This window comes from Lacerta agilis, chromosome 5 (assembly GCF_009819535.1).
Source record: "Lacerta agilis isolate rLacAgi1 chromosome 5, rLacAgi1.pri, whole genome shotgun sequence".
Taxonomy (NCBI): domain Eukaryota; kingdom Metazoa; phylum Chordata; class Lepidosauria; order Squamata; family Lacertidae; genus Lacerta; species Lacerta agilis.
The window spans coordinates 34481102-34506189 of record NC_046316.1 but is presented as its reverse complement, the minus strand read 5'-3'; the positions used below and the strand labels follow the sequence as shown (position 1 = coordinate 34506189).

The following is a 25088-nucleotide window of genomic DNA, read 5'->3' as shown; positions in this document are numbered from 1 at the left end:
CAAAAGAAAGGCATAGCTCATTTCAAACAGATTCCTGTCTCTGCCACACACACACACCCAGAACAAAACATTCACTTTGGGGAAGGGGGAAGAGGTGGCAATGGGCAGTGGGCTCCAATGAAGATTGGAAGGTTTTGGTGGGCGTTTCTACATGCAAGAAAGTATGCTCAGAAAGTCATTATCTGGCACAAAATGGAGAGGCTTGTAATCCATCCCCATGATTTCCTGGCAGGAGAAGTACTTTATGTGTCACTTGCTGCCAGATGGGCAGCCCACTGGAACTGTCAACTCTGTGTTGGAGCCATCTGCCAACAGCTACTCTGTTCCTTCCGATAATCCCCTAGTCTAGATAGATAGATAGATAGATAGATAGACAGACAGATAGATATAATTTTTTTTGGAGTAGGGTGGTATAGGAGCTGATGCACCTTCAAGCATTAAGTTAAATGTTCAAAAAGCCTCCGGCCAACCTGACTTAAATACAAATGTTTTATGGGGCCCAAGCAACACCGCTCAACCATATCTATTAAGTAAGCAATTAAGGGCTTTTTGAAGATTAAGTGGGGGGATAATATAATCAACAATCAAATATCATGCTAAGAATGTACAAATTGTCTTGCACAATCAGACTAAAGTACAGTAATCTAAATCTAATATTCTGCATATAGTCTACCAGATGTCTAGGTACTTGGAAACAAGGCAAGAAAGTTATGTTCCTCTTCTGTTTCCCTCAGCATCCGTACTTTGAAGCATAGTGCATCTGCACTGAACTACAGTACTGTGGTTAACAATGTCCTCCATGAATTTGCCTAATTGCTTTGTAATAAAATAAAATTCACCCTGAAGTGATCTGAGGAAACGTTCTTACAGTTATTTTAACTAATATGTACTTTGTATTGTCTATGCTCTGGAGCTAGTTTAACACAACTGAATGGCAAGTTAGTTTCAAGAGACCTCACTTAGGATAGCAACTGGAAGATTCCCAATTTCTAACTACCTATGCTACAGTACTAGCATTCCAATGACTACTTGACTGGAGACATGTAGACTATAATCACAGAATTTATTAGAAACATAAGTAGGTAGAAGCAAGACAGTAGGGATAGATCCTTTGCTCTCTCTCTCACACACACCCACACACCAGAATGTGCTTCCTGAGGACACATATATTCCTAAAACTCCTGAAAATGCAGTATACTAAAAAAAGAGAGAAAAAGAATCTACACTGAGCCACCAAAAGCCCATGATGCGACTAAGGCAGGGGTGAGCAGACTTCAGGCGTGTCAGACTTACTTTGTCTTTTGCTATAACCCAAGATCTACCAATAGCAGAAGTGAACTGAACACACACTCCTCCAACACAAAAGTTCACTCTTGGCTACCCCAAGATGTATTCATTTCAGAAGCCTAATTTAGGTGTTAAACGTTATTTTAACAAAAAGTTATCTTGTTGCTGCTACAATTCGGCTCTGAAACACTTGGAGGTGTATTGGAAATGGCCTAGATACCTACTACTACATCTGATCTACTTTCTGCCCACCCATGGACTAAGGACACACAAGCCCCAAAGTTTCCTCAACAAGGCCTAAAAGAATAATGTCTTCAGTATAGCCATTGTATATTAGCCTACCCTTTATAAAATATTGGAGTCAGATAAGGAGAAAATTAACATTTATACCTTCTCTTTCTTTCTTCACCGATGAGTGAGTTAAATACAAAATTTTACTTGATTATTTGTAATTTTCAGTAGAATCATTTTTGTATTGCTTTTAAAAAGCAATCCAGCAAATGCAGGGGGATTTTCTGCTATGTGACCACACTTCATTATTATGTTGCTGTACATAGTAAGAAAAAGAGCAACAAAAACCCTTCTGTGTTATAATTGTTTTAGCCCAGAGGAAGTTTCCAGGAATTGGAAGCTTTTGCACCATAATCAAATGAGAAAAATTAGCTCATAGCAGTAACCCAAGGGCAAGGAAGGCTTCACACATTCATATGAGAATGCACAGGAACATTTGACTATTTCTCCAACCTCCTGTTGGTGACAGTGATATTTTAAGGCACTGGAAGTAAAAGGCAAATCCTCATCAAGATCTAGCAACTTGAGATTTCAATCTGTACAGCTCATTTTATTATAACCCAATTTGTGGAAGTAATTTATACATTGTAAATAAATGTTTTCTTTTGTCAGTCTGTTTCTTTGATCCCCAAGCCATTAGCAGTTATTCTTCAAGCTCTATTAGTGTATCTGTGCTGTGTATGACCTAGCCTAGCAGTCAATTTAAATGTTTAATTCACCTGGCAACTTAGACAGAAGAGAGGGGGTGAAATATCCACCATTAGCAAACTTAAATAATGCTTATCTCAGCAGCGGGCTTCTCAGAAACAGTGTTGTCAGAGGCCTAGGAATCAGGAGGACTGGTTAGAGCCTAGGAGCAAAGTGACTTTGATTATACACACATTCCTTGGTCCTCTTACTGTCTGTAGGAGCTGTGGCTTGCAGGTTTTTGTAACTGATCTTTCAAGCACTACATTCTAGTGAATGTTTACAATATTTCAAATACAGTTTCATAATATGCTTGCTGAACAATTTTGAAAAAGCTATGTTTTTCCATTCCATGATTAAGAGGTATACCACTACACAGAAACCTACAGTTAACCTAGCTCACCTAACCCAGCAGTTCAAAAATGAACACCACTTATTTCTGCAAGAGATTAAAAAGCTATTACAGAGTACTTTCCTTTTTTGTCAAAGGAGAAAGTGGAAGTCATTATTCTTACTTTTATGACTGCACTCCGGCAAATTATCTGCAGACATTTTTACGATCGACTGAGAACTTGTGGCATTTAGGTTACAGTTAAATTTGTTTAGCACCAAGCTTCAGATAAAAATCTGCTCACACATTCTGCTTTATGAATCAATTTTAAAAAGCCAATGACTACTTCTATTGACTAAAACTGGTAAAATTTACTTCTATATTCAAAAATTTAAGAACAAGTCATACCAAAGTTGGCCATCAGTTAAAAAAGCTCAAAAGACAAGGAAGGAGAAATGTTATTTGAATCTGTAGATTCCTGGACTATAAAATAGCTTGGCTTAAAAATAACTGATCTTTAATGCTGGCGAAGCTGTGACCCATTTTGTTAGCAAAGAAATGCTACTACAACAGTTTAGGCACACGTCACAAATCATACAACTAGGTCACAATCCAAGCCAATGTGGCAAGTTTCTGGGATGCAGCAGCACATTAATGAGTCTCATGAATGGCCCTGTGCCAAAATATGATGCCACAATGTCTTAAAATGAATAAAAATAAGCAGGGTGGTGGTGGTGGTGATTAACAAGAACATGAATTACAAGCCAAATGGGTTTTGGCCACCACAAAGCCACTGGTATGAGCTTAAAATATTGTAGACTGACCCTGAATAGGCTTCAAGTGATCATTCACAGCCTGTCTGGGTGACCTCATATCAATTATTTTACAGACTTTAATTATGCAAGCTCAACAATATGTTGTCCTCAAATTATGAATATTCATGGCTGTCTCCCAACATTTATTTTCCAACTCATTGGTGGTGGTAGTGGGGGAAATTTATAGAAACATATACTACAGTATCTCACTTCTGGAAATGTTCTGCTTCTGGAAATTTACTCAGCAAGCAAATGATTTTGCTCAGTTGCCCTGAGCAAACTCATTTATTTAATTATTTTTCTGTTGATTCTCAATACTCAGAAGACTCAGAGTTAAGTAGGCTGCATGGGCAAAGTTCTAACAATATATGTAGAAAGCAGGAGTTGGGAGCAATTTAAAGAGCAAAGGTGGAATACAGGTGACAACTGCAAATACAGTGGTACCTCGGGCTACAGACCCGATCCGTTCCAGGGTGCCATTCTCACCCCGAAAAGTCCGCAACCCAAGCGGCACTTCTGCACATGCGCAAACCGCACAGAATGCTTCTGCGCATATTCGCCTGGTGAAACCCAGAAGTAAACACTTCCGGGTTTGCCGCGTTTGCAACCCAAAAAAACGCAACCCGAAGCGAATGTAACCCGAGGTATGACTGCACCTACTGTTGCCAGCCATTGAACTCTCTGTTCTCCTCCCCAAGCACTTTCTCTCAGCTGGTCTCACTTTTGTTTTCAGAGTACAGCCAACAGAAAAGTTACGTGTGGAGGGAGGATATGGAAATGCAGGTTGGGGTGTTCTATTTAACATCCACACATCCATTTTGCTCTTACAATCAAACACACTAACCTTTTCCTATACAGTACAGTTGTGGATCTGCTCCCATCACATCTTATTAACTCTGACCTGGGGCCTAATAATGTGAACATTATTGTTATTTCATGAACACTCAGGAACTCTGAGTTGTCACCCTCTTTGTAGCCCACCCACTTAGTATTCCAATATCATCCCATATTGTAGCAGGTGACGAGCTCTAAGGATAGCCTGAGGAGGTAAGAACTCCTGGAAAGTTTAGGGCTTTGTGCCTGCTTTTCCTTTCTTTCATGGTGAGTAAATACTCATTATGTGAGCATCCATCTTCTCATTGTGTTTAAGCAATTTATAGAAAAATCACAGTTCAAGCTAGAACTACAAAAGGAAGTGATAATTTCATGTAATGATGAAGTTTGTGAGCAAAGAAGTCATTTTCTTCTGCAGCAGCTCAGTTGCATGAAGTCTTTCGTGACAACTAGATGTAGAACATAGTTGAAATTATCACCTCCAATGTCACAGGACAACTGGCAATATAATGAGGATATTACAGTCCTAAAACTAACAGGGTTAAGAATTTGAAGTTTGATTCAGCTGAATCAGTCTTCAAATGCAGTCCCAGTGAAGTAAATTTTGGATCACCCTGAAGTAATCATAAGTCTTTCCTTATGAGAAGTTTCCCCATTCAAAAGCAGACACCAGGGCAAACTTTTGCTGTACATTTTACTTATATTTTATTATGATGGCAAAGCAGCAGAACATCTTAAGACCTCTAACCCTTCTGATTCAACATAATGCTAATTTATTCTATTCTTATTTTAGTAGCAACATCCAAGACTCCTACAAGTCAACAAACTACAGGAAATACTCCAGAAGAGAAATCCCAAAAGCTACAGAGACAGAAGAGTTTATCAACATAAACAGTGAAAAATAATACATCGTTTTCTGGTTAGCTATTATTGTTATAACCTACAATTTTAAAAAGTGTTGAATTCAAACATATATCTACTCTTAATATATCTGTTAACATTTTACAAGTACACACAAGTCTGTATCCTGAAACAGTATGATTTAAGTAAGTACAACCAGAACATCTGCAATGTCAGTTAACCATGATGCTTTCCCACACACACCCAAGAAATTGCGCTAGGATCAAAGAGCAGATTTTGAAAGCTTCAGTTTTATCACTGTATGATCAATTTAAATAACTAGCCTAGGTACAGTCAACATGGTGCCTTCCAGATTTTGTTGGATTCCCCTCTTCCATCAGCATCAGCCAGCATGGTCAATGATCAAGGATGATTGAACTATAAACCACCAACATTTGGCGGACACTGCATTGGCTACCCCGACCTATAATGTTTTCATTTATGATATAAACTACTCTTTACAAAGTAATGTGACCTAGTCCATCTACTTTGCACTATCTGGAGGATGCAGTACATAAAGGAACACTGTGCCCCATAAACATGGATTTAATCTCATCTTCAACGTCCATTTCCCCATTTAAGTCAACAACATACCCAGATGTAGCTTATCCTACTTGATCAAGTTAGAGCAGGCGTCGGCAAGGTTATCCGGCCATGGGCCGGACATGTGCAGCGCGATGCCAGAAATCACGTCTGTGCATGCCCCCGCCACCGGAAATCGCTTATGCGCATGCCCAGACACCTACGCAGAAGCAATTTTCAGCATCTGCGCATGCACAGATGCCATTTCCGGCACCACTCAGCAAGTCCCCACACCACGCTGCGTCAGTTTAGTGCACTGCGCGGGGGACTTACTGAGCGGGCGGCTCGGTGACCAGGCGGTTCATGGGCCAGTTAAACGGCCCATGGGCCGGAGGTTGCTGATGCCTGAGTTAGAGACTCTTATAGGAAAGGTATACACCTCTAGGAATATGAGAAGTGTGTTTACAGGAAGGGTCCCAAACCAGATTCTACTGCATTCTGTTACTTGTAAGTCAGTAACCAATCGGTGACTGAAACACTTTTAGGCGACAAGAGAAAAACTATATATTATTTGAGAGTAGTTTTCCTTATCACACATGCCTTTCATAAAGATGAGGTTTGTGACAATAGATCCAGGAATTAGCAATTGCTCATCTTCTGCATGGCTTCTGAAGCTTTTGTGCTGCAATAGATCTTTCTTTTATTTCAGTAATAAACAGAAGAAAGTGACTGTGCCTCTGGACATGGAAGAGATCCAATGAAGATTTTGGTATTCAGATATTACCTTTGGCTGTTTTTGCACTTGCAAGAGTCTAGATGAAATTCCACACATCACACATATTTTTAAAATGTATTTTGACTTCTGAAAACATTTGAAAGCTGCTTCAGATATTCCTTATTTTAACACGGAATGAGAAAAAAAGAGTTTGCAAAGGAGCAATTTAAAACCACCTGAACTATAAAACTGTATATAATACTTTTTAATTTTATGACAATTTTCAGCTAAATAGAAGTAAATGAATTACATAGCAACCTACAGTCTTTGAGCAATGAGGAAAATGTGAACAATAAATATTTTATTGTAACAAAATTATAAGAGAACCCTGGCCTACCTATACTAGAATGTGACACTGAATTTTGGTGCAATAGGCACAAATGGCACAAACAATATAAAAACTCATTTTCCAGTTTAATTAACCCTGCAGTGCAGTGGACAAGTGACAAGTGACCTATGGAGGACCCCTGCTCAAGTCTTTGCTCAACTGCAAATCTCAGTTGCCTTGGGCATGTCACCATTTCTGAAGCTTGACCTATCTCATCAGCTAATAGAAGATGAGAAGTGTAAAGCACTTTTTACCCTCCAAATATACTACAGAAATTCTAACCAAACAGAAAAGAGGACCACAAACCAAACTAATAATAGCATCCTTGAGTATTTCTGCTGCTGTTATCCCAGCAATGACAGCTTGCACACTTTTTTAATGCATAGGGGTTTTTTTGGTATTCATATTATAACAATACAAATGAACACAAGAAGAAACAGTAGCAGCAATTAAACCAAGCAAAATCATAAATATACTGTCATACAATTATAAAATGGGGGAGAGAAGAGGCAAGGGGTGGGGAATGGTCTCCAACCGAAATGCTACTTATACACTCCATGTCAAAGGATTGCACTCTGTTATTTGTGAAGGCCATCATTAGTGCCCTGGTGGGGGGCAGGGCTGAGTTTTACTGCCCCCCTTTTCTTTCTTTTTTTAAAGAGAAGTAAATATCTAGCCCTCCTAGAAAGGAAGTTATGAAGAAAAATATGCAGCTACCTTTTTAAGTGATTTCTGTGAAATGACCCAGGCTGCCTGCTCCCATCTGTCAGTGTTTTTAGCCAATCAAAGAAGTCACAGCTGGGATTGATAATTGTTTGGACATCAGGCAACAGGAATCCCCGGGGTCCTAAAGAGCTGCTGTTTTACCCTCCTCTTTAGTGCACTTTACAAAAACTTTGCAAAGAATATTAGGATGTCTCATGCTGTACAGAAGCTAAAGACCAGGCACTTAGTAACAATTCAGTGCACAGTGAATTGTCTACACAGAAGTAAGTCTCTGTGATTAATGGGGCAGTCTAGGCTTTGGTTTAGGGGTTGGTATTGGAGAAAAACCAGGTTCTAGGTGCAGGGGTCCCTAAACTAAGGCCCGGGGGCCGGATGCGGCCCAATCGCTTTCTAAATGCGGCCCGCAGATGGTCCGGGAATCAGTGTGTTTTTACATGAGTAGAATGTGTCATTTTATTTAAAATGCATCTCTGGGTTATTTGTGGGGCATAGGAAATCGTTTATATTTTTTTCCAAAATATAGTCCGGCCCCCCACAAGGTCTGAGGGACAGTGGACCGGCCCCCTGCTGAAAAAGTTTGCTGACCCCTATTCTAGTGCCTTTAACCAAAGTGGCCTTGGGCAGGTAGGAGCAGGTGCACAGGCACCCAGACATTTGGTCTTCATGTATGAATTAAACAGTACAGTCATGGCTTGAGTATGGAAATATAGTTATAGGAAAAGCTTCGTCAGGACTGTACTGTCTAATTTATTGTTATGCTACACTTCCATGACAGCTATTTTGTGACTGGCACCTACTCAAAATTAAAAATGTGTCCACTGGTCCAAAAAGGCTGATGAGCCCTGCCTAATTCAAACAGTACTATATATGAAGAACAAATGTACGTGTGCTTGTGTATCTGTCGCTACTGCCAAAGGTCACTTTTTCATGCTCTGCAAGAGTTGACAAGTCTTGTGATCACTGAATGATTATGGCTGTGGTGAATTCCTTTGAATACTCTTGGCCACCAAAAGGGGACAGAGAACCCAATTGCATTGCCCCTGGTCAGATTCCACATTGCTGGGATATAATTGAGTATGAGACCAGCATCTGAAAATTTTAGATATTTTCCCAGGAGCACATTAAAAAGAATGATAACCTGTGACCAAAATAGCACCACCACAGGACAGGACATGCATAGTAGACCTCCTTAATGACATGCATAGCATAGCAGACCTCCTTAATGATGGAGACTAAACTTGGGACCTTCCACATGCAAGGCAAATGCTATACCATTGAGCTATGGCCCTTCCCAACCAATAAATGATTCTTTTCCAAGAGCCTGTTTATTAACAGGGATAGCAGGATTGTCAAATAGCTACACAGTGTGCTAAGTAAAAGCCCAACAACAACTCTCTCCTATGTTGTAACAGTTACACAGGGTAAAACAAAACAGTATAGTATAACTAAAATACTGTAAAGCAAACGTGTTGCTGTGTATATGAAGGAGAAGGAAGGGGAAACCAGAAGATCAATGGGGATTGCCAGAATGTGTTACTTCACACTAAAGAAAGAGTGGGAGACAACATGGTGATCCAAAACAAACTTAAATCTAACAAACAGAATTATTGTCCATGCAATGCCTGTGTTCAAAACGAGGAAGTCCATAGTCACAGACAACTTCAGGAACTGTTTAAACTTAGGCTAGAGTACAGTTTGAAGGAACCAGGTCTACAGTGTTTCTCAGCAGAAATAGCTGATGTACCGTAATCAACCTGGGTAAAATAAGGCAGCCGGACAGCAACTAAAGGCTAGGCCTGCACAGAAAGTTATTCCTGTACAGGATTTTCCAGTGGAAGATCAAGTGTAAGCAGAAAGTCCTTCAGCACTGCTGGTTCATAGAAATTTTGACTTGCCCATTGATGCACATACAGAAAATAGCAGGAAATATAATAAAGAAGGTAATGTCACACTCCTGGGCCATGTACTTCACACTGGAAAAAGTCTGCCAGGCCTCAAAATCCTCCTTCACATAATCCAGAAAAAACCATCTCATCCACATTTGGCCCCCACTTCATCACCCACTTCTCACATGCACTCCACAACAAATCCCATTTGATTAGATATCTTAAAATATCGACATATTCTCTTCCTGGAGGGGGGGGGGGACTGGGCTGTGCTTTGCACATTCTATCTAAGATAGAACCATTCAAGAAATCCAGTAACTGTTAGTAGGGTTGCCACAAAAATCATAGGGTTCCCCCTGGACCAATCTCTCCCTCACTCCCATAATTCTTAACTTGTTACTATGAGACCTACCCACCAAGTCCACCTATTTAGCATGTAAAGCTGAATTCTCCACTCTAAGGATATAAAGGGGGAATACAATCTCATCTTCTCAGCCTTGCACATCTGAAAGGCAATACTCAGTGGTGACCATATGTTATTGAATCTGATGTGCTGAAGTGTGCAGCATCAGAATTGAAGATTTGATAGATGTCACATTCATTCAAATGTTTTTGTTTTGTTTTTTAAGATCCATAATTTCTTCAGTGGAACTTGTTGAGCCTTTGGTTGCTTCTTCAGGTGTATTCTTCAGCATGTGCTGTGAGTCCACCAGTTTCTTAGGCTCCTTTCACAGCATAGGCCACAAGCACAAAGGAAACAACCCCACATACAATAAATTACTCCAAGTGAAGTTGATTATGTACAGCAAAAGGACAAAATAAAAATTATAAGCTACGGGAAAAGAGAAAAAACAATTCCATTGCAGGATATCTTTGGCTAAAAATTAGGTCTGGATTTTGTGGCATCACTACCTCTCAGATCACCATCTTAGCTGGAAGTCAGCTGGCACATATTGTTCAAACTGGGATTGGATACAATACAGTATTGTATGGTATGATAACCAGTTTATTTCTGGCTTTAGAACTAATGCACAAGCCACATTACAAGCCTTTGACATCAGAACAGTGCTTATTATTATACCATAACATTTTAAGATACACATCTGTACCAAGGGTCATATTAACATTACAAGCAACTCCTCGTTTGTGCAGGGATTGCATTCTTGGTCATCACATGAATTGGCAGAGTGCAAATAAGCCCGCCCTGTTTTAGGGCCAAAAACAGGGTGTGCATCAGCGGTTGCATGCCAATAGAACACGTGCAAAATGGTCACTGCCTGTACTTAAAATCTCTCTCACAACAAGTAGTGTTCTCTAAAAGCTGCATCCAATTCTTTATTTTTTATATTTAAATGTTTTAGTCTTTTTAAAAGCTGCTGCATCAATTAATATTCTAGTCTTAACAACAAATGAACTGTGAAAATTAGCATGGAATTAATTTTATGTTGGAGTTTAAGCAACATGAAAAATTATTCAACCCGCACTCTAACCCACCCATCCATCATTTTTCCGTATGATGACTACTCCAACAGCATCTGCTACTACTGTATATCATCAAGAAGCAACAGAACTATTGTATAAGGGGTGTTAAAGCCATCATCCTAAACATTTGACTTCCTTTTCCTAATAATCAATAATCAACTGTAGCTTGAAGGCATCCAAAATATTGCTTTGTATCTGTAACAAGTAACAATAGTAATATAATTATCACATTTATTTATTACTAATAGTTTTGTTAAATATTCCGAGGTCACCTTTCAGGAAAAAAGCCCCCCAAGGCAGTTTACATTAAAATATACAGTAGGCTACAGCTCTCATAGAATACAATGATTTCAGCAGTTAAAACCAACTCGGAGTCCAGCCCTATAGCTGATACAACTAATTAAACCATTAGTAAAAACAGAATTTTAAACCAACAGCAATAAATCAGAAAAGCAGCCCAAGATCTCAGGTATTTTTTTCCCCAAATAAAAGCAAACTGGAATAAATTGGTTTTCAAGGACTGTTTAAAAGCCAGAATGATAGGCCTGCCTGTACATTTTGATTCCTCTCATCTAGGAGCTCAGGACAACACACGTGATGTTCTCACTTTATTACCTGTGGGGTAGGTTAGGCTAAGAGACAATGGCTGCCCACGCTCAGCTAGTAGCTTTGCAGCTGAGCAGCAATTTAAATCTGGTTCTAAGTCCACTGTTCTACACTATACTGAATTTATTCACCTTAAAACAACTGATAGCTCTCTTATTACTTTCAAACACTAGCCAGGTTTTTTTTTAAAAAAAGGTTATAACATATTACATGCACAGTGTGAAAGCAAAATAGTTTTAGTGCCAGGACATGTGTAGAGTTCCTGCTGAACCAAGCTGCTCAGTAGCAAATGGTAGCCAAGATATTGTGTTTGCTTGCTCTCTTTTTTGTTTGATAAGCAAGGTATTTTTAGAGCAACATATGGCATAATACTAACATCGTCTAGGATAGAGCTGCACAGCATTAATTCCTCAAAGTACATAAATCATAATACAAAATATTTTTAAATTCTTAAATATACACTCTTAGCATTAAGAGTCTGTAGTCAACATTACTGAAATTTAGTTCCAGCTCACATCTGTTGTGCCAGTTTAGAAACTTACTGCATCCATAGTTTTCAAAGATATATGCAGAAGTAATGAAAATGACACTAAAGTAGCCACACATATTTTAAATGATCTCCAACTTTAAGATTAATCTAAAAGATCTAAGGCTCAGGATATCCTGGCTATAACTCAAGAGCAGAAGCATTACAAGAAATGTTGCCCTGTAATACATAATATTTGAGCCAAATTGGATACTTAATGATGTCAATAATGCAACATCTAAATAAAGTAATAATTGGGAACAGCAGCTTGACTTTCATTTAGAGAAGCAGTCAGCTATCACAAACAGATTATTTGGGAAAGGTAGAGAAATGAGGTTCCCTCTCAGTGCTTGCAGCTGACACTATCAAATAATATTTTGTATATTCTGAAGCACCAATTTTAAATAGGACATCATACAAATATAAGTCAGGATTCAAAACTTTTTTCCAGGAAGGACCACTTATTTGACTTTCACATCTGTGTGCCTTGAAGACTAAAATCTGTCACATGCAGATTGTGGAATTCTCATAAAAAGGTAACAAATTCTGAATATGACTGAATAACCACAATTTTTCAGTGCGTCACCCCATATTCTTTAAATTTTTATTGAGACCATTTGCAAAGCATGTATTGATGGTGATGAAAAACAATGTCTTCCTTTAAGATCATCACCCTCACCTTGGTATTAACAAGCATCTTTATGTTTTCACAGTTCATACAGGGTAAGTTAAATGTAATATTTAATTTAGGCAGCTAAAGAGTTTTTGCAATGTATATGTAATTTTAGAACTGCCACCTTATCTAGTCGCAACATCATTTAAAGTAAACATGCCAAGTTAAAGCTACAAAATGAAAACATTTTCAAATAACACCAAATAGCAAACGGTGTGACAAATTTGCCTAATTGTGTTTTTTATGGGAAAATACTTAGCAACATATCTTTTAAAATAATAATCATGCCATTTAGTGTTCTTAGTATTTAGTGAAAGCTCCAAGTGCCAAGGACTTGTATGGTTGGCATAATCATACTACAAACTTAAATTAGCTTTATTCTGAGTTAGTTTATATGCTGCTCTTTTAAAAAAGCCTTCACAACATGGCATAACTTAATACAAATATGGCTCAAAACAACCATAATGATGAAAGCTATTTAATTAGAATTTCAAAAACAAAGCAGCAGCATTTCAAAATAAAACCTAGAACAGGTCTTGAAATGAATTGGCAGCCAGTGTTATATAGTACAGTACGGGTGTTATGTGTTCCAAATGCCTGATCCTGTCAAGCAACTGGGCAGCTGCATTTTGTAAAGTTGAAATTTCTGAACCATTTTCAAAAGCAACCCCAAACAGGTCTGACTTATAATAGCCCAGTCTGAGTGCAGTGGAACTATCAATGCATATTCCCCAATAAATCTGGAACTGTCATTTGATGACAATGCTAAGAATTCTGTTAGAAATTATTAGCCACTCCAACTTCCAGAAGCACAAACTATGAAACAAGTCTGTACTATTAACATATCCACTAAATGAACCATGGAATGAGTACTAGGCTCCCCCTCTCAGATAATATTCTCATGTCATAAATCCATCCCTCATCAATATCAGCCATTTCTTGGTTGAAAAATCACATTTCTTTTTACAAAAAAAGTATTTCTTATGTTGGCTTTTACTTTAATAGGGTATTTAAAGAAAATGAAGGTTTCAATCATATTTTAGAACCAATATGTTAAATCAATATTTCCTGTACAAAGTACCGGTATCTATTTTGAGTCAAAATCATATGTGCATTATAAATTACTTTTACTCTTGACATAAACACAAGATATGTCAATGTTTAGAATGTGAGTACAGTACTGAAAACATTGGGCAACATCCAAATAATACATGAGGGGACTTCCTTCTTATCTACTTTCTCCCCAAATCTGCTCTGGAGGACTCCTGGAACATGGGTGGGGGGAGTAACAAGTGGGAAGAAAGGAAGGGGAAATACTGTTGCACCAGTGGAAGTCCATTCCATGGCAGCCACAACTGAATGTCACTCATTATTTAGAAGGAAAATGCTGTATGTTAGCTTGTCTTCATTGTTTTAATGGAAAAAGCAACTTGTCACACATGTCAGTCTAACACCTATGTTTCAGAAAGTCAATGTGGTAACCTATATAGCAATATATAGGTTACCCTATTTGTCATTAGGCACCACAGAAGCATCTAATTATACTTTACACTTACTTCATGGAATGCAGTAATAGACTACAATTAACAGACGTAAATGTCTCAAGAGAAGTCTCTCTGTCCACCTCTTTGACTTTTAAGATACCAACTGGCAAGAAGCCTGCAGCTCTTTTCACACAGAAGAACCAGTAGGAACTAAGCAACTCTCCCTTTAACAGAATTAAGCCGCACAATGAAATATGAAACCAATCCTCTTATTTGAATGGAAGGAGGCAAGCAGCATTGCATGCTCAAGAGCAGGTGGTGTGCAGCACGGTATGGGGCCAAACAAGTGGTAATATATATATATATATATATATATATATATATATATATATATATACACATACAGGATGTTAATGGGTTGAAATAGACCCCAACTTTTTATTGATTACAGATGTAAACAGACATAGGCAAAGGCACTAGGTATGAATCCGGAATTACCGGTAATCAACCTGCCTACTGGTTGATCAATGGGATGGGTCATTCCTGGGATGAGAGTCACCCCTTGACATATATCATGGCCCCGCATGTAGGCTCCTGGCAAGAAACACCCCATCCCACACCCTTTTAGGGGGTACCCAATAGGCTAAAGATTCAACCCAGTGCCATCTGCAAAAAGTTGTAACGCTTGCTATGAGGTAGGCGAAAGTCTGCAGACCGGCCAATTTGTCTGCAGGAAAAATTAATTCATGGCTCTGAGAATGGTGACTAAGTGTTCCATAGCAAGGTCTTCACACTGGCTTGCCTGATCACATTTGAGCATGTCCACACATACACAGGGTGAGAAGGTGGGAAACCCCAAAAAGGAACTGGGGGCCCAGGTGCAGCCGCAATTTATAGGATATCAGCAGGTTAAAGACAGGCTGCTGACACAACCTAGCACTCTCTGATTGGCCCATTGGAATGGACTCTTCGTGCCAAATCATGCAGCCAGAAGGGGGGGGGCTCTGGCATCCCCCAATGGCAGTGCAGGAAGGATGGCCCAGAACCTCACCGTTGCCATGCAGCAAAGCGCTGCTTCCTCAAAGCTCCATTTAAGCAGGTATTCTTAAAAGATTTTATTCTGAACTACTGAATATACAGTACTGGATTTTAAAATCAATCCCAACAGTAACTGTTTTTGTAATTTTATTGCCTGAATTGGAAAATGTAACTTTAAAAGAGTGTTCCTTTGAAACCAGAAAACAAAGTGATTTCACTGCCCTTTGAGAGTCCAATTTATGCATTTAGAAGCAACAACTTGGGGCAACCAACATAAAACAAAAAAGCTTCTATCTTCATAATCTGATACAGGATACAAGGTAAAGTGCATGTGCCAATTATTCAGTTGAGGCGGCATTTAACACCAAGACAAGTTCCATTCTACATTAAAATTTCAGGGCTTCTATTTTCCCCAGTTTCAGTTGTTGCAATTGATCTGCCCTGACATCTTAGATAACAAAACCAATGAAGGACACTGCTGCTTTAAATATTTCAGGGTTTATGTAGCTAGTAAATAGGCTCCATTGCAATATGGTTGTGAAGGTCATGTCCTGTTGTATCTTTTCTCTGATAAGGCATAAAACTGAAGTTTAAGAAATTCATTCACACAAATACCTTCCCTGTATTTCTTAATCTTGTGTGTTGCCATTAGATATTTCCTTATTGAAAGCAAATGATACTCAAGTCAACACTCATCCAAAACTCCTTCAAACCCACACCCTAAACACAGTATCATGATTACACTTCAGCAATTTCAGCATTTTATTTGCATTCATCTGCCTGATTTTGCAAATCCAATCCTGCTGAACCTCATTTCTCAGCACTAATAAAGTAAAGCCCTTTAAAGCAGAAAGGGTTTGGCCCTTTAATATGCAGAAGGTAATTAACTAGATTCCTCAACTGTTCTCGGTTTTAGTCAGCCATTTAATTTCAAATTTGAAGCCAACTACTTTAATGGATCCATTAATGTTCCTATATTTCAATTAAAAAATAAATAAAAAATACTGTACCAATTAAAATACATGTACTGTACATGGAGCATGATACATCCTAGGAGGAGGGGTAGGAAGAAAGAAGGGAGCACCAAGAAGCAAGTATTTCTGATCCTTAAAGTCAAAATTAAAGGGAAACAAAGAATATTGAATCACAACTTGACTCTAATTTTCACGAGATTTTTAACATATGTGAGTGCCCTCAGCTACTACATAGCTTGAATTATTTCAGTGAAAATAGCTAAAGAAGTCAGGCATGTGCTAGAATGACAAAAGCGGTGTTTGATGTAACATAGAATTATGAGACAAATACTGAAATATCACTTCCCCTTCTTTACTCAAATAGAAGACATTACCTGAAAAGGCAACAGATTGTTACCATTGTCAGTCCTGAAGGCGTTGTCTTCCATCCAGGATTTTGGGGTTAGGGGAGCAGCCCGTGGAAACTTTGGTGGGGCAATGACATTGCTAGAGAAGGGCTTCTTAAGAGGTGAAATGGGATTGAGTGGGGATGGCACTCCAACTCCCACTCCTACACCAACACCCACACCTACTGCCCTTCGAGGGTCCCTGCCAGCTTGCAGCCCGCCCCAAGGATTGGAAGGTGTACTCCAGGCGGCATTTTGGTGGTTATTCCAGCTGGAAGGAGAAGAGGTGGAAGCTGAGGACGAGGAAGGTTTGCTGGTCATGATGGGCTGATGGCTATAAGCAGCATTTCTCTGGGCAAAAGATGCCTGATTGGGGCTGACTGGCGATCTCCTTTGCTGCTGCTGGGCTTGTTGCTGCTGCTGCTGTTGGTGGTGCTGAGTCTGAGCTAGGCCAATCTGGGGGGAGAAAGTGCCACCAAAAACCGGATTTACATGGTGAGGGAAATTCTGGAAAAGCATTGTCCCATTGACAGGGGTAATCCCTTGGAAAAAGCTATCATCCACTGCATTTGTGGTCCCAGTAGACCAGGTGCTTCCGAAGGAGGGAGACAAGGAGGTGCCGGCTGTAGGTTCCTGCTGAGGCTGGTGGAAACTTAAGCCTGGCAAGATGGGGGACTCCATCTGCATCTTTTCCTTGCTATTTTGGGCAGGAGCTGCTGAGCCGATGCTAGTCACTGAGCCGCTGTCCTCCTGTTTGGGTGTCTCTGACGTGATGGGCGTAGAAGGGGTTTCTGCTGCGTTTGGATCTTGCTGCTGCTGCCGCTGCTGCTGGGGCTGGGCTTTGCTTTTGTCCATCAGTAAATCATCCTGCATGGTTTGTGCAGCTGAAACGAGAGGAAGAAGGAAAAAAACCCAGAAGACAGACTGTTAACATTCATATGGCTGCTTTAGCCTTCGCCTCTGCTGCTTGCAAGAATGCCACTGTTAGCGTAACGCTGCCGCAAGTTGCAAGGCACGACTAATACGTAATCCCTACCCCCCACCCCTTTAGGAGTAACAGTTTGAATCAGTGTAATCGCTCCACGTCGCTTCTAAAAATACATTTAAAGATGTTTCACCCTTTTTGATGTCTTGGTTCCCTTCAGTGTAAAAGAAAGATATGCTTATAGGGCAGAGATATACAGCAATTTCGCCACGTCTCTTTCTCTTACACCGGAACTCAGAGCTCTCGCCCTGCAATGAGAAACTGATTCTGGTTCCTGTTTTTCCGTGCACCCTCCTCCTTCCTTGTTATTTGCATACGTCAATAAATACTGCTGCGTCCTTCAGCAAGGTTAAAAAGACAGCAGCCTTTACTCTCCCCCACCCCCTTTCCTATGAATAGACTTTTTAAAGGAGCCGCATACCCATTTCGCTTAATCAACAAACCGGTTCAACCAAATAATTAAAAACAGATCAGGATCCACAATTTTAAAGCCCTGAATAAACGAAAAAAACTAAGCCAAACGGTATTTTTTTAAGATACTGAAGGGGTGGGAGGCATCTTACACGTAACTAGGGGGTACAGTTTTGTTTGTTTTAATAGTCCTTTTGTCTCCCATGTTAAATATGGCATTTAATACTCCAAGAACTAAATTGCTTTGAGCAAAAAATACTGAAGCCTTCAATCCCGCATAAACTGGGGAAAGTACTGTATTCAGACGCGTTAACACTTCCTTGTAGGCATCCTCCTACTGCAGATTTTTCCACGCACAGGCATAAAACACTAATTAATTTATATTGCCAATATAAATCACCAGATAGTAATAATGACCATTTTCTCTTCTATCTATGGTTACTAAAGAGCATTCCCTACCTCTGCACCTATGAGAACGCTATCAGAGGAACAGCAAATAGTTAAATAGGCCAAACAAAAGACGGCCGTCTGGAAAAGACGCTGAACAAATTCATAAATTAAACAGGCTTGTTTTAACAATATACTTTTCTCAAATAATGTTGCAACCTTCAAAATCGAATGTATCTCTCAACGCTATTTAACTGCATCAGCAAAATAACCAATACTTAAACAGAGATTGCTTTGAGAAGGGTGTAAAGAAATATGAAGGTAGTAAGTTCCTCTCTCATATCCACTAAATTCAAAACATTCCTGAATTTAAAACCCCTCTTCATAACAGGTGAAAACAGCAACATTTTTAATGGGCGTAGAAGAAATATATTCAATCAGTATTTTTTACTTTATTTTATTGCTGATCTGTGCACACAATCTAAAAATAATGCCTTGCAGGGAGTACATAAAGAGAGTATTAAGCTAAATTCCTAATCCGAAAAGGAGCAAACTAGCGCATCTGTAGCACGCAGCTTTGCTGCTGCTGTAGGGGGTGCAGGGAAACCTTTAAAGCAGCACTGCAGCAAGCCATAATATAAAAGGCTTTGTGTAGTTTTCCATTAGCTGCGCTACGATCAAAGTCACCACAACAGTAAAGGAAGAAAAATGAATACAATACATTTCATACAAACAGGGACAATCAGATATATTGCTCTCCTCCTGTGTTTTAACGGCTAGTTTAGGAAATCATTTAAACAATAGCCAATAGTAACAGTAAAACTATTGCTTCCAATATAGCACATAAGCTGTGCTACAAAAATTTTAAGGTATTTTTTATCAACTTCATATTGAGATTGAGACACTAGCTTGCAATATTTCCCCCCATCGCTTCTTATACGTAAGATTTCACTACAGATCTGCCCCTCTGTCAAGGTCAATACCTAACCATTACGTGAACGCAGGCAAACTGAAGAGAGACAAATTGGGTATTACTCGGAAAAAGGCAGCTAAATACCTAGCATTGGGCTGGTATGCGGCGCCTCCTGTTTCCTCCACCCCCTTTCCCCCCGTGTATTTGTGCCCGTCTAAACTACTGTACATGAAAATCAAATACTCCCATAATACTTCGTTTGCATGCAGTAACCCGCTTAGACGCCGATAACAGTTACCTTTTGAGTATTCTGTATTTAAAGATCAATAAAAGGAAGGGACAGTGTGTCTATTTCCTTCTTTCGGGTTTGGTATATGACAAATAGAAATTGCTCTGGCAAGAGCACTTTGACAACTGTAAGCAGAAGACGCATGTGCAACCGCGGAATTGTGGGGATTGAAGTCTTTCCTTGAACAGAGGCAAGCTGGGAGAAGAGTGCTCGAAGCATCGAGGCACGTTTGTAAAACTGAAAGAGCTTGCAGCTCTCTCATGGCTGAAAGCCTCTCGATCACTCTTCAGGAGGCAAAACTGGTTTAACAGGTACCTTTGGAGCCAAGCATTTTATTAGGCACGGGTCACTCTGATTTTAATTTAGATATGGGTCAAGATGTTATTTTTAATTTTTTAGAGATTTGAGCCGCATCTAAATTAAGATCCAACACAGTAATAGTGATCCAAAGTAAGCAACTCTAATACTAGCTAATTATTGGGTATTTTTCAATTTTAAAAGGCACAGCATATGACAAAAACATATTGTTGTCATAATGGATCAAATAAAAAAATCTATCCTGTTCTTTCTCCAACAGTGCACATCATACAACATTGAGAAGATTACAAGCAAAGACAACACACACACACACACACACACACACACCATGTTCATGTGTGTGTGTGTGTGCTTCAGATTTGTATACTGCACTGCTGAAAAGGGGAAGGTAATTGACACAAAGTTTTATTTTCATCTTATTAATGGGAAGCAGGTTTCATATCTGTTTCTTCAAAATATGCTTAGTGTTTAAGTTATTATAATGTCCTTCATTCTTAAAGCATATCCTAGTCAAATGCCTTGGATTCACATGTAGCTTTTGGGCAGGGATAAATTTGGGTAACATATATTCCTGCAACAAAAGTGGCAGAAATGGAAAGCCTTATTTTACAACACATCACATGCATCAGAATTCCTTTACTGTACTGTGCTCTAGATACCTACTTCCCAACCCCACAGTCCCAAAGGTTGTCAGGTCAGTCTGACTAACCAAAGTACAGCATCATCATAAATCACTTTAATTAGCTCTCTTCCTGAGTCATGAATAATAATAGAATGGTGTGACTTTAATAAGCCAAGTTAAATGTACAGAACTGCATGTTTTCCCAATTACCAACCAATGAGCATTTTACTTCACAGTAGTACCTTAGAAAGACAAATACCAAAGATTACTATGCTTAAGTAGCATTATGTATATTGTGCTGTTAATAAGATACAGGGTTTTAAAACAAATTGGAATTTGGCTATGTTAGATCTCAGCCACCAATTGTTTATTCAGATGTCAATTCCATAAAGTACAATAGGGCCTTTCTCCCTTATAAACTATCATCTTCCATCTGCCTCTGATCTGAGGAAGGCAGTGGAAAGCCTGAATTGGTGCCTGGAAACTGAGAAGCTGGATGCCAATGAACAAACCTAATTCAGATAAGATGAAATAACTGTTTGTAGGATCTAGGCTGAAATTTCCTTATAATTTCCATATTTAATTTTGTATCTTTATTAAGGCTTTTATTGTCATTAATTTTTAAATTTAACTGTGTGTGTGTGTTTTATCTTAGTTTTGTTTTATATGAGCTTAAAGCTGAAATAAAGTGACTGAGGATCTAGGATTACAAATACAACCTGTTTTGGATGCAGCTGCACTCTTTCTGAAAATTCAGAATCACACCAAGAGGGTATTCCTTCATGCTGCTTCTGAATTATCAGATCATGCCAGTTGACTAGAAATGCCTTTTATCAAGTTTGGTTACTATAACACATGTCCCCTTTCCTAGAGAGGGCATGCCTAACCACGTCAGTCTTGCTTCATTTGTAAACCATTCTGTGATCTTTGGATGAAGGGTGGTATAAAAATTATATACCGGTCGGTATATATTAATTCCAGACTAAAATATTGTAACATGCTCTGTAGGGAGCTTCCTTTAAAGTGCATTGCACTTCAGTTGATAGGAAATGTTCCTGCAAGGCTGTTGTCAGGAGTAGGCAGCTTGAATATATCAATCCAGTGCAATTCGATCTTCACTGGTTACCTATTAATTTCTGGACCCAATTTGTAGTGCCTGGTTGTTTTTGGCACCAACACCATCCCTAGTAAGACCTGCCTACTTTCACTGTGGAACGCTTTTAGACATCAGGTCAAGACCTGGCTTTTCAGAAAGGCCTTTTGAACAAGAGCTGCTTTCGTTATTTCTCTTTTGCTTCTTAGATTCACTCCTTTTCTGATTTGGCACTTTAGTTTTGACAATATGGATGTTTGCTTCATTGTTCTATGCAGCTGTTTTCTATGCTGTTTTTATTATTTGTATTTATATTTTGATTCCCCATTCATATTATTTTGGAACTAAAATAATAATAGGGAGCAACACTGTAACCTGAAAAACAGGTGTTTATTTTTATGTGTAGGGATCAAACAAGAGACATAGTAGCAGCTGCTTCTGCCCAATCCTCCCCTAAGTCCTTTAATCCACCTCTCTCCCCTGTCTGCAAGAGCAGTGGTGGCTGGTGCCCAACAGGACTGGTAGGGTGGAAGGCAAAAAGACCAACAGTAGGAGGAACCAAAGTGAATAGCAGACCGAGCCACCCTTGACTGTTTGTAAGAAGATGGCCATATAGGAGTTGAGTAAGGGCAGACTTGGGTTGGTAGGGTAGTGCCCCATTTGCCCCAATGGGTCAGCCTCCACTATGCAGAAGTGAACAGAAATCAGCCTTTGTCTCCATCCCCACCCCAAGGTGGGGCTGTCTCCAAGGCAAGCTTATGCCAAGACCCTAAGACAAGAAAGCATTAATTGCCCCAACCACAGCACCATTTTTGCACTGAACAGAACATCCAAGAAAGTCAGCAGCAGTGAAATAACTCTTGTTTGTATGCCTTCTCTCTTTCAGGTTAAAGGAAGTCCACTATGTCTTTTCCTAATTATCTTCCAAGTCCCGGAACAGTGGACAAAAAGGTATAAGAGGACAACTTCTGGGGTGTGAGGGGATTAGGGGAGGGATGGTACCTCTATTGGGGGACACATCATGCTCCGTTGGGGGTAGTTTGGGAGTAAACTCTGAGGAAAAATATGTACCCCCTGCCTTGTGGGACGTCTTTGGAAGATGAAAAGGCCAAGGAGTTGACCCTACACAAACCTGGAGTGCAGTCCCTAAGATGGTTAGATGGTGCTTTCTATGCCTCCTTACAACAACTCCTGCAGCTAAGCTTGTGCCAAATGTATTACTCTACTTTCCTTTGGACCACATCAGTGAGGCTGAGAGAGGGATCTTGTCATCTCAGCAGCCCAGGCTTGTGCCACGAGGAGGTCACTTTGGTGTTGCTTATGCAGCAGTTTGATTTCACCCCCAGAAGCACACTCTATTGTCTCTCGAGACAGACAGGTGCCAACAACAACAACAACAACTCATTCTCAATGCTGCAAGCTAAATGCTAATATGCAAAGTATACAAAACTACCAGTTAATAGGAAAACAAATGAATGCTAACAAGCAGCTTTAAACAGAGCAAAACAATGTATCAGAAGGTTACACTTCTAGCATTCTGTAGAAGTATACCACTACCATGACTCCCAAAGCAACTCCAATCTGCAGACAGAAATAACTAGTTCCCTAAGAATTGTTATAAACCCAAATAGCTAAATTGTTATACAAATTATTGCATCCCACTTTGTAGTTCTGCCATATTTAACAACTGCAAAACCAATATCAATTAAAAAGATAAAAGGACCCCTGACCATTAGGTCCAGTCATGTCTGACTCTGGGGTTGCGGCGCTCATCTCATGTTACTGGCCAAGGGAGCCGGCATACAGCTGGTCATGTGGCGAGCATGAGAAAGCTGCTTCTGGTGAATCAGAGCAGCGCACAGAAACGCCGTTTACCTTCCCGCCGGAGCGGTACCTATTTATCTACTTGCACTTTTGACGTGTTGCTACTTATTTCTATATCATATCTATGTATTTGGTTATCACTGTCTATATGCTAGTCTGCATGTTTAATCAAAATATTGAAAAAGAAGATAAAAGGTCAAAAAGTGGCAGCATTCCTTTGGCTACTTTACAGAACATTCTAGAAAGTAGGCCCCAATTTGTAACATTTTCAGATAAATTTACAGCCTGGGTGTTTGTGCCCTTTACTCAACATGAATACAGTACTGGTACACAAACAATCTTTTACAAAAAAAAATGACTCCAAGCTCCAGCAGCCTCTTCCCAGGAGAAGTTGACTCAGAAATTGAGGATGAGAAACACAGCCATTATAAAATGTTGGTTTCAATTACAGCCACAGCATCCCCAATAAAAAAAAAGATTGGGAGAAGCCACAAAACTCATGAAAAGCATATTATTAACCAACTCGCAACACATAGGCTACTCAAAACGTATTTGCATATTTCCTTCTGTTGAAGCAGGTGACCTTTTTGTGGCAGGGTGGTGGTGGTGGTGGCAATTGTGTCATCTTTTGGCAAGAAAAGTAGCCATTCTCTATAGTGGTTCTAGCTAGTACAGTGAAGAGCTGGGCTGAAACCCCTCAGCTGGGAAACTCACTGGGTGACCATGGGCCAGTCACCCCACTCTCAGCCTAACCTACCTCATAGGAAGAAGAAGAAGAGTTTGGATTTGATATCCCACTTTATCACCACCCAAAGGAGTCTCAAAGCGGCTAGCATTCTCCTTTCCCTTCCTCCTCCACAACAAACACTCTGTGAGGTGAGTGGGGCTGAGAGACTTGAAAGAAGTGTGACTAGCCCAAGGTCACCCAGCAGCTGCATGTGGAGGAGCGGAGACACGAACCCAGTTCACCAGATTATGAGTCTAACACAGTTAACCACTACACCACACTGGCTCTCTAGGGGAGTTGGGAGGATAAAAGTGTGGGGCAGGGAGCTGGAAGACCATTTGCGCGACCAAAAAGCCTCTTGGAGGAAAAGCTAAGGAGATCAAGGTAACAAACAAGTATACTGTACATGAAGTTCTTTAAGCGAGCACAGTCAGTCAAGGAGTCACAGCCCAGCCACCCCTTTGCCCCAAAAGGACGTCTGTGACGAAGGGGGGGGAGTGGGGAGAGTTGCCCCCCCCCCCCCGCTGAATGCCCTGGGACAAAGGAGGCGCACCTGTACCAGTGGGGAAGGCAAGGCAAGGCAAAGGGGGCCGAAGGAGCTTCAATGTGATGATGTAACCGAAAAATACCTCTCCCCACCCCAGCTCACCCCACCACCGTCTCCGCATAGGGAGCAGGGGAAATGAGAGTTGTGGAAACACTCGCCCATCTCTCTCTGTTTCCTCCTCCCCAAGGAAGGAAGGGAGGGTGGGTAGCAAGGAGCAAGAATTGACAGCGTCGAGGTGTGTGCTGACCTTTCCCTCAGCGAGCGTAGCCATCTCGCCGCTCCCCCAGCCGAAGGCAAAACCCCACCCCCGGCCGGCCCGCGCTCTCACGCAGCGGCGGCGGGCGAGGAGGAGCAGGGCAACGAGCAACTGTCGCGGGCGAGCGCGCCGTTAGAAGAAGGAGAAGAAGGCGGCAGGGGCGAG

The 25088-nt window shown here is 40.2% G+C and overlaps 1 protein-coding gene across 9 annotated transcripts in view; it reads right to left on the bottom strand.

Annotated features, from left to right (window-relative positions):
• Positions 1-25044, bottom strand: part of CPEB3 (cytoplasmic polyadenylation element binding protein 3) — a 73639-nt gene extending 48595 nt beyond the window's left edge. For 4 of the 9 annotated variants that reach the window (XM_033149288.1, XM_033149292.1, XM_033149293.1 and 1 more), the window contains exon 1: positions 16540-17435. In XM_033149288.1, the coding sequence (XP_033005179.1) occupies positions 16540-17424 (885 nt within the window). In that variant the 5' untranslated portion in view covers positions 17425-17435. Of the gene's footprint in view, positions 1-16539; positions 17436-17669; positions 17822-19545; positions 19669-24914 lie in introns of those variants that run through there. The other 5 variants (XM_033149295.1, XM_033149296.1, XM_033149289.1 and 2 more) reach the window with 4 other exon arrangements.
• Positions 25045-25088: the final 44 nt, after the last annotated feature.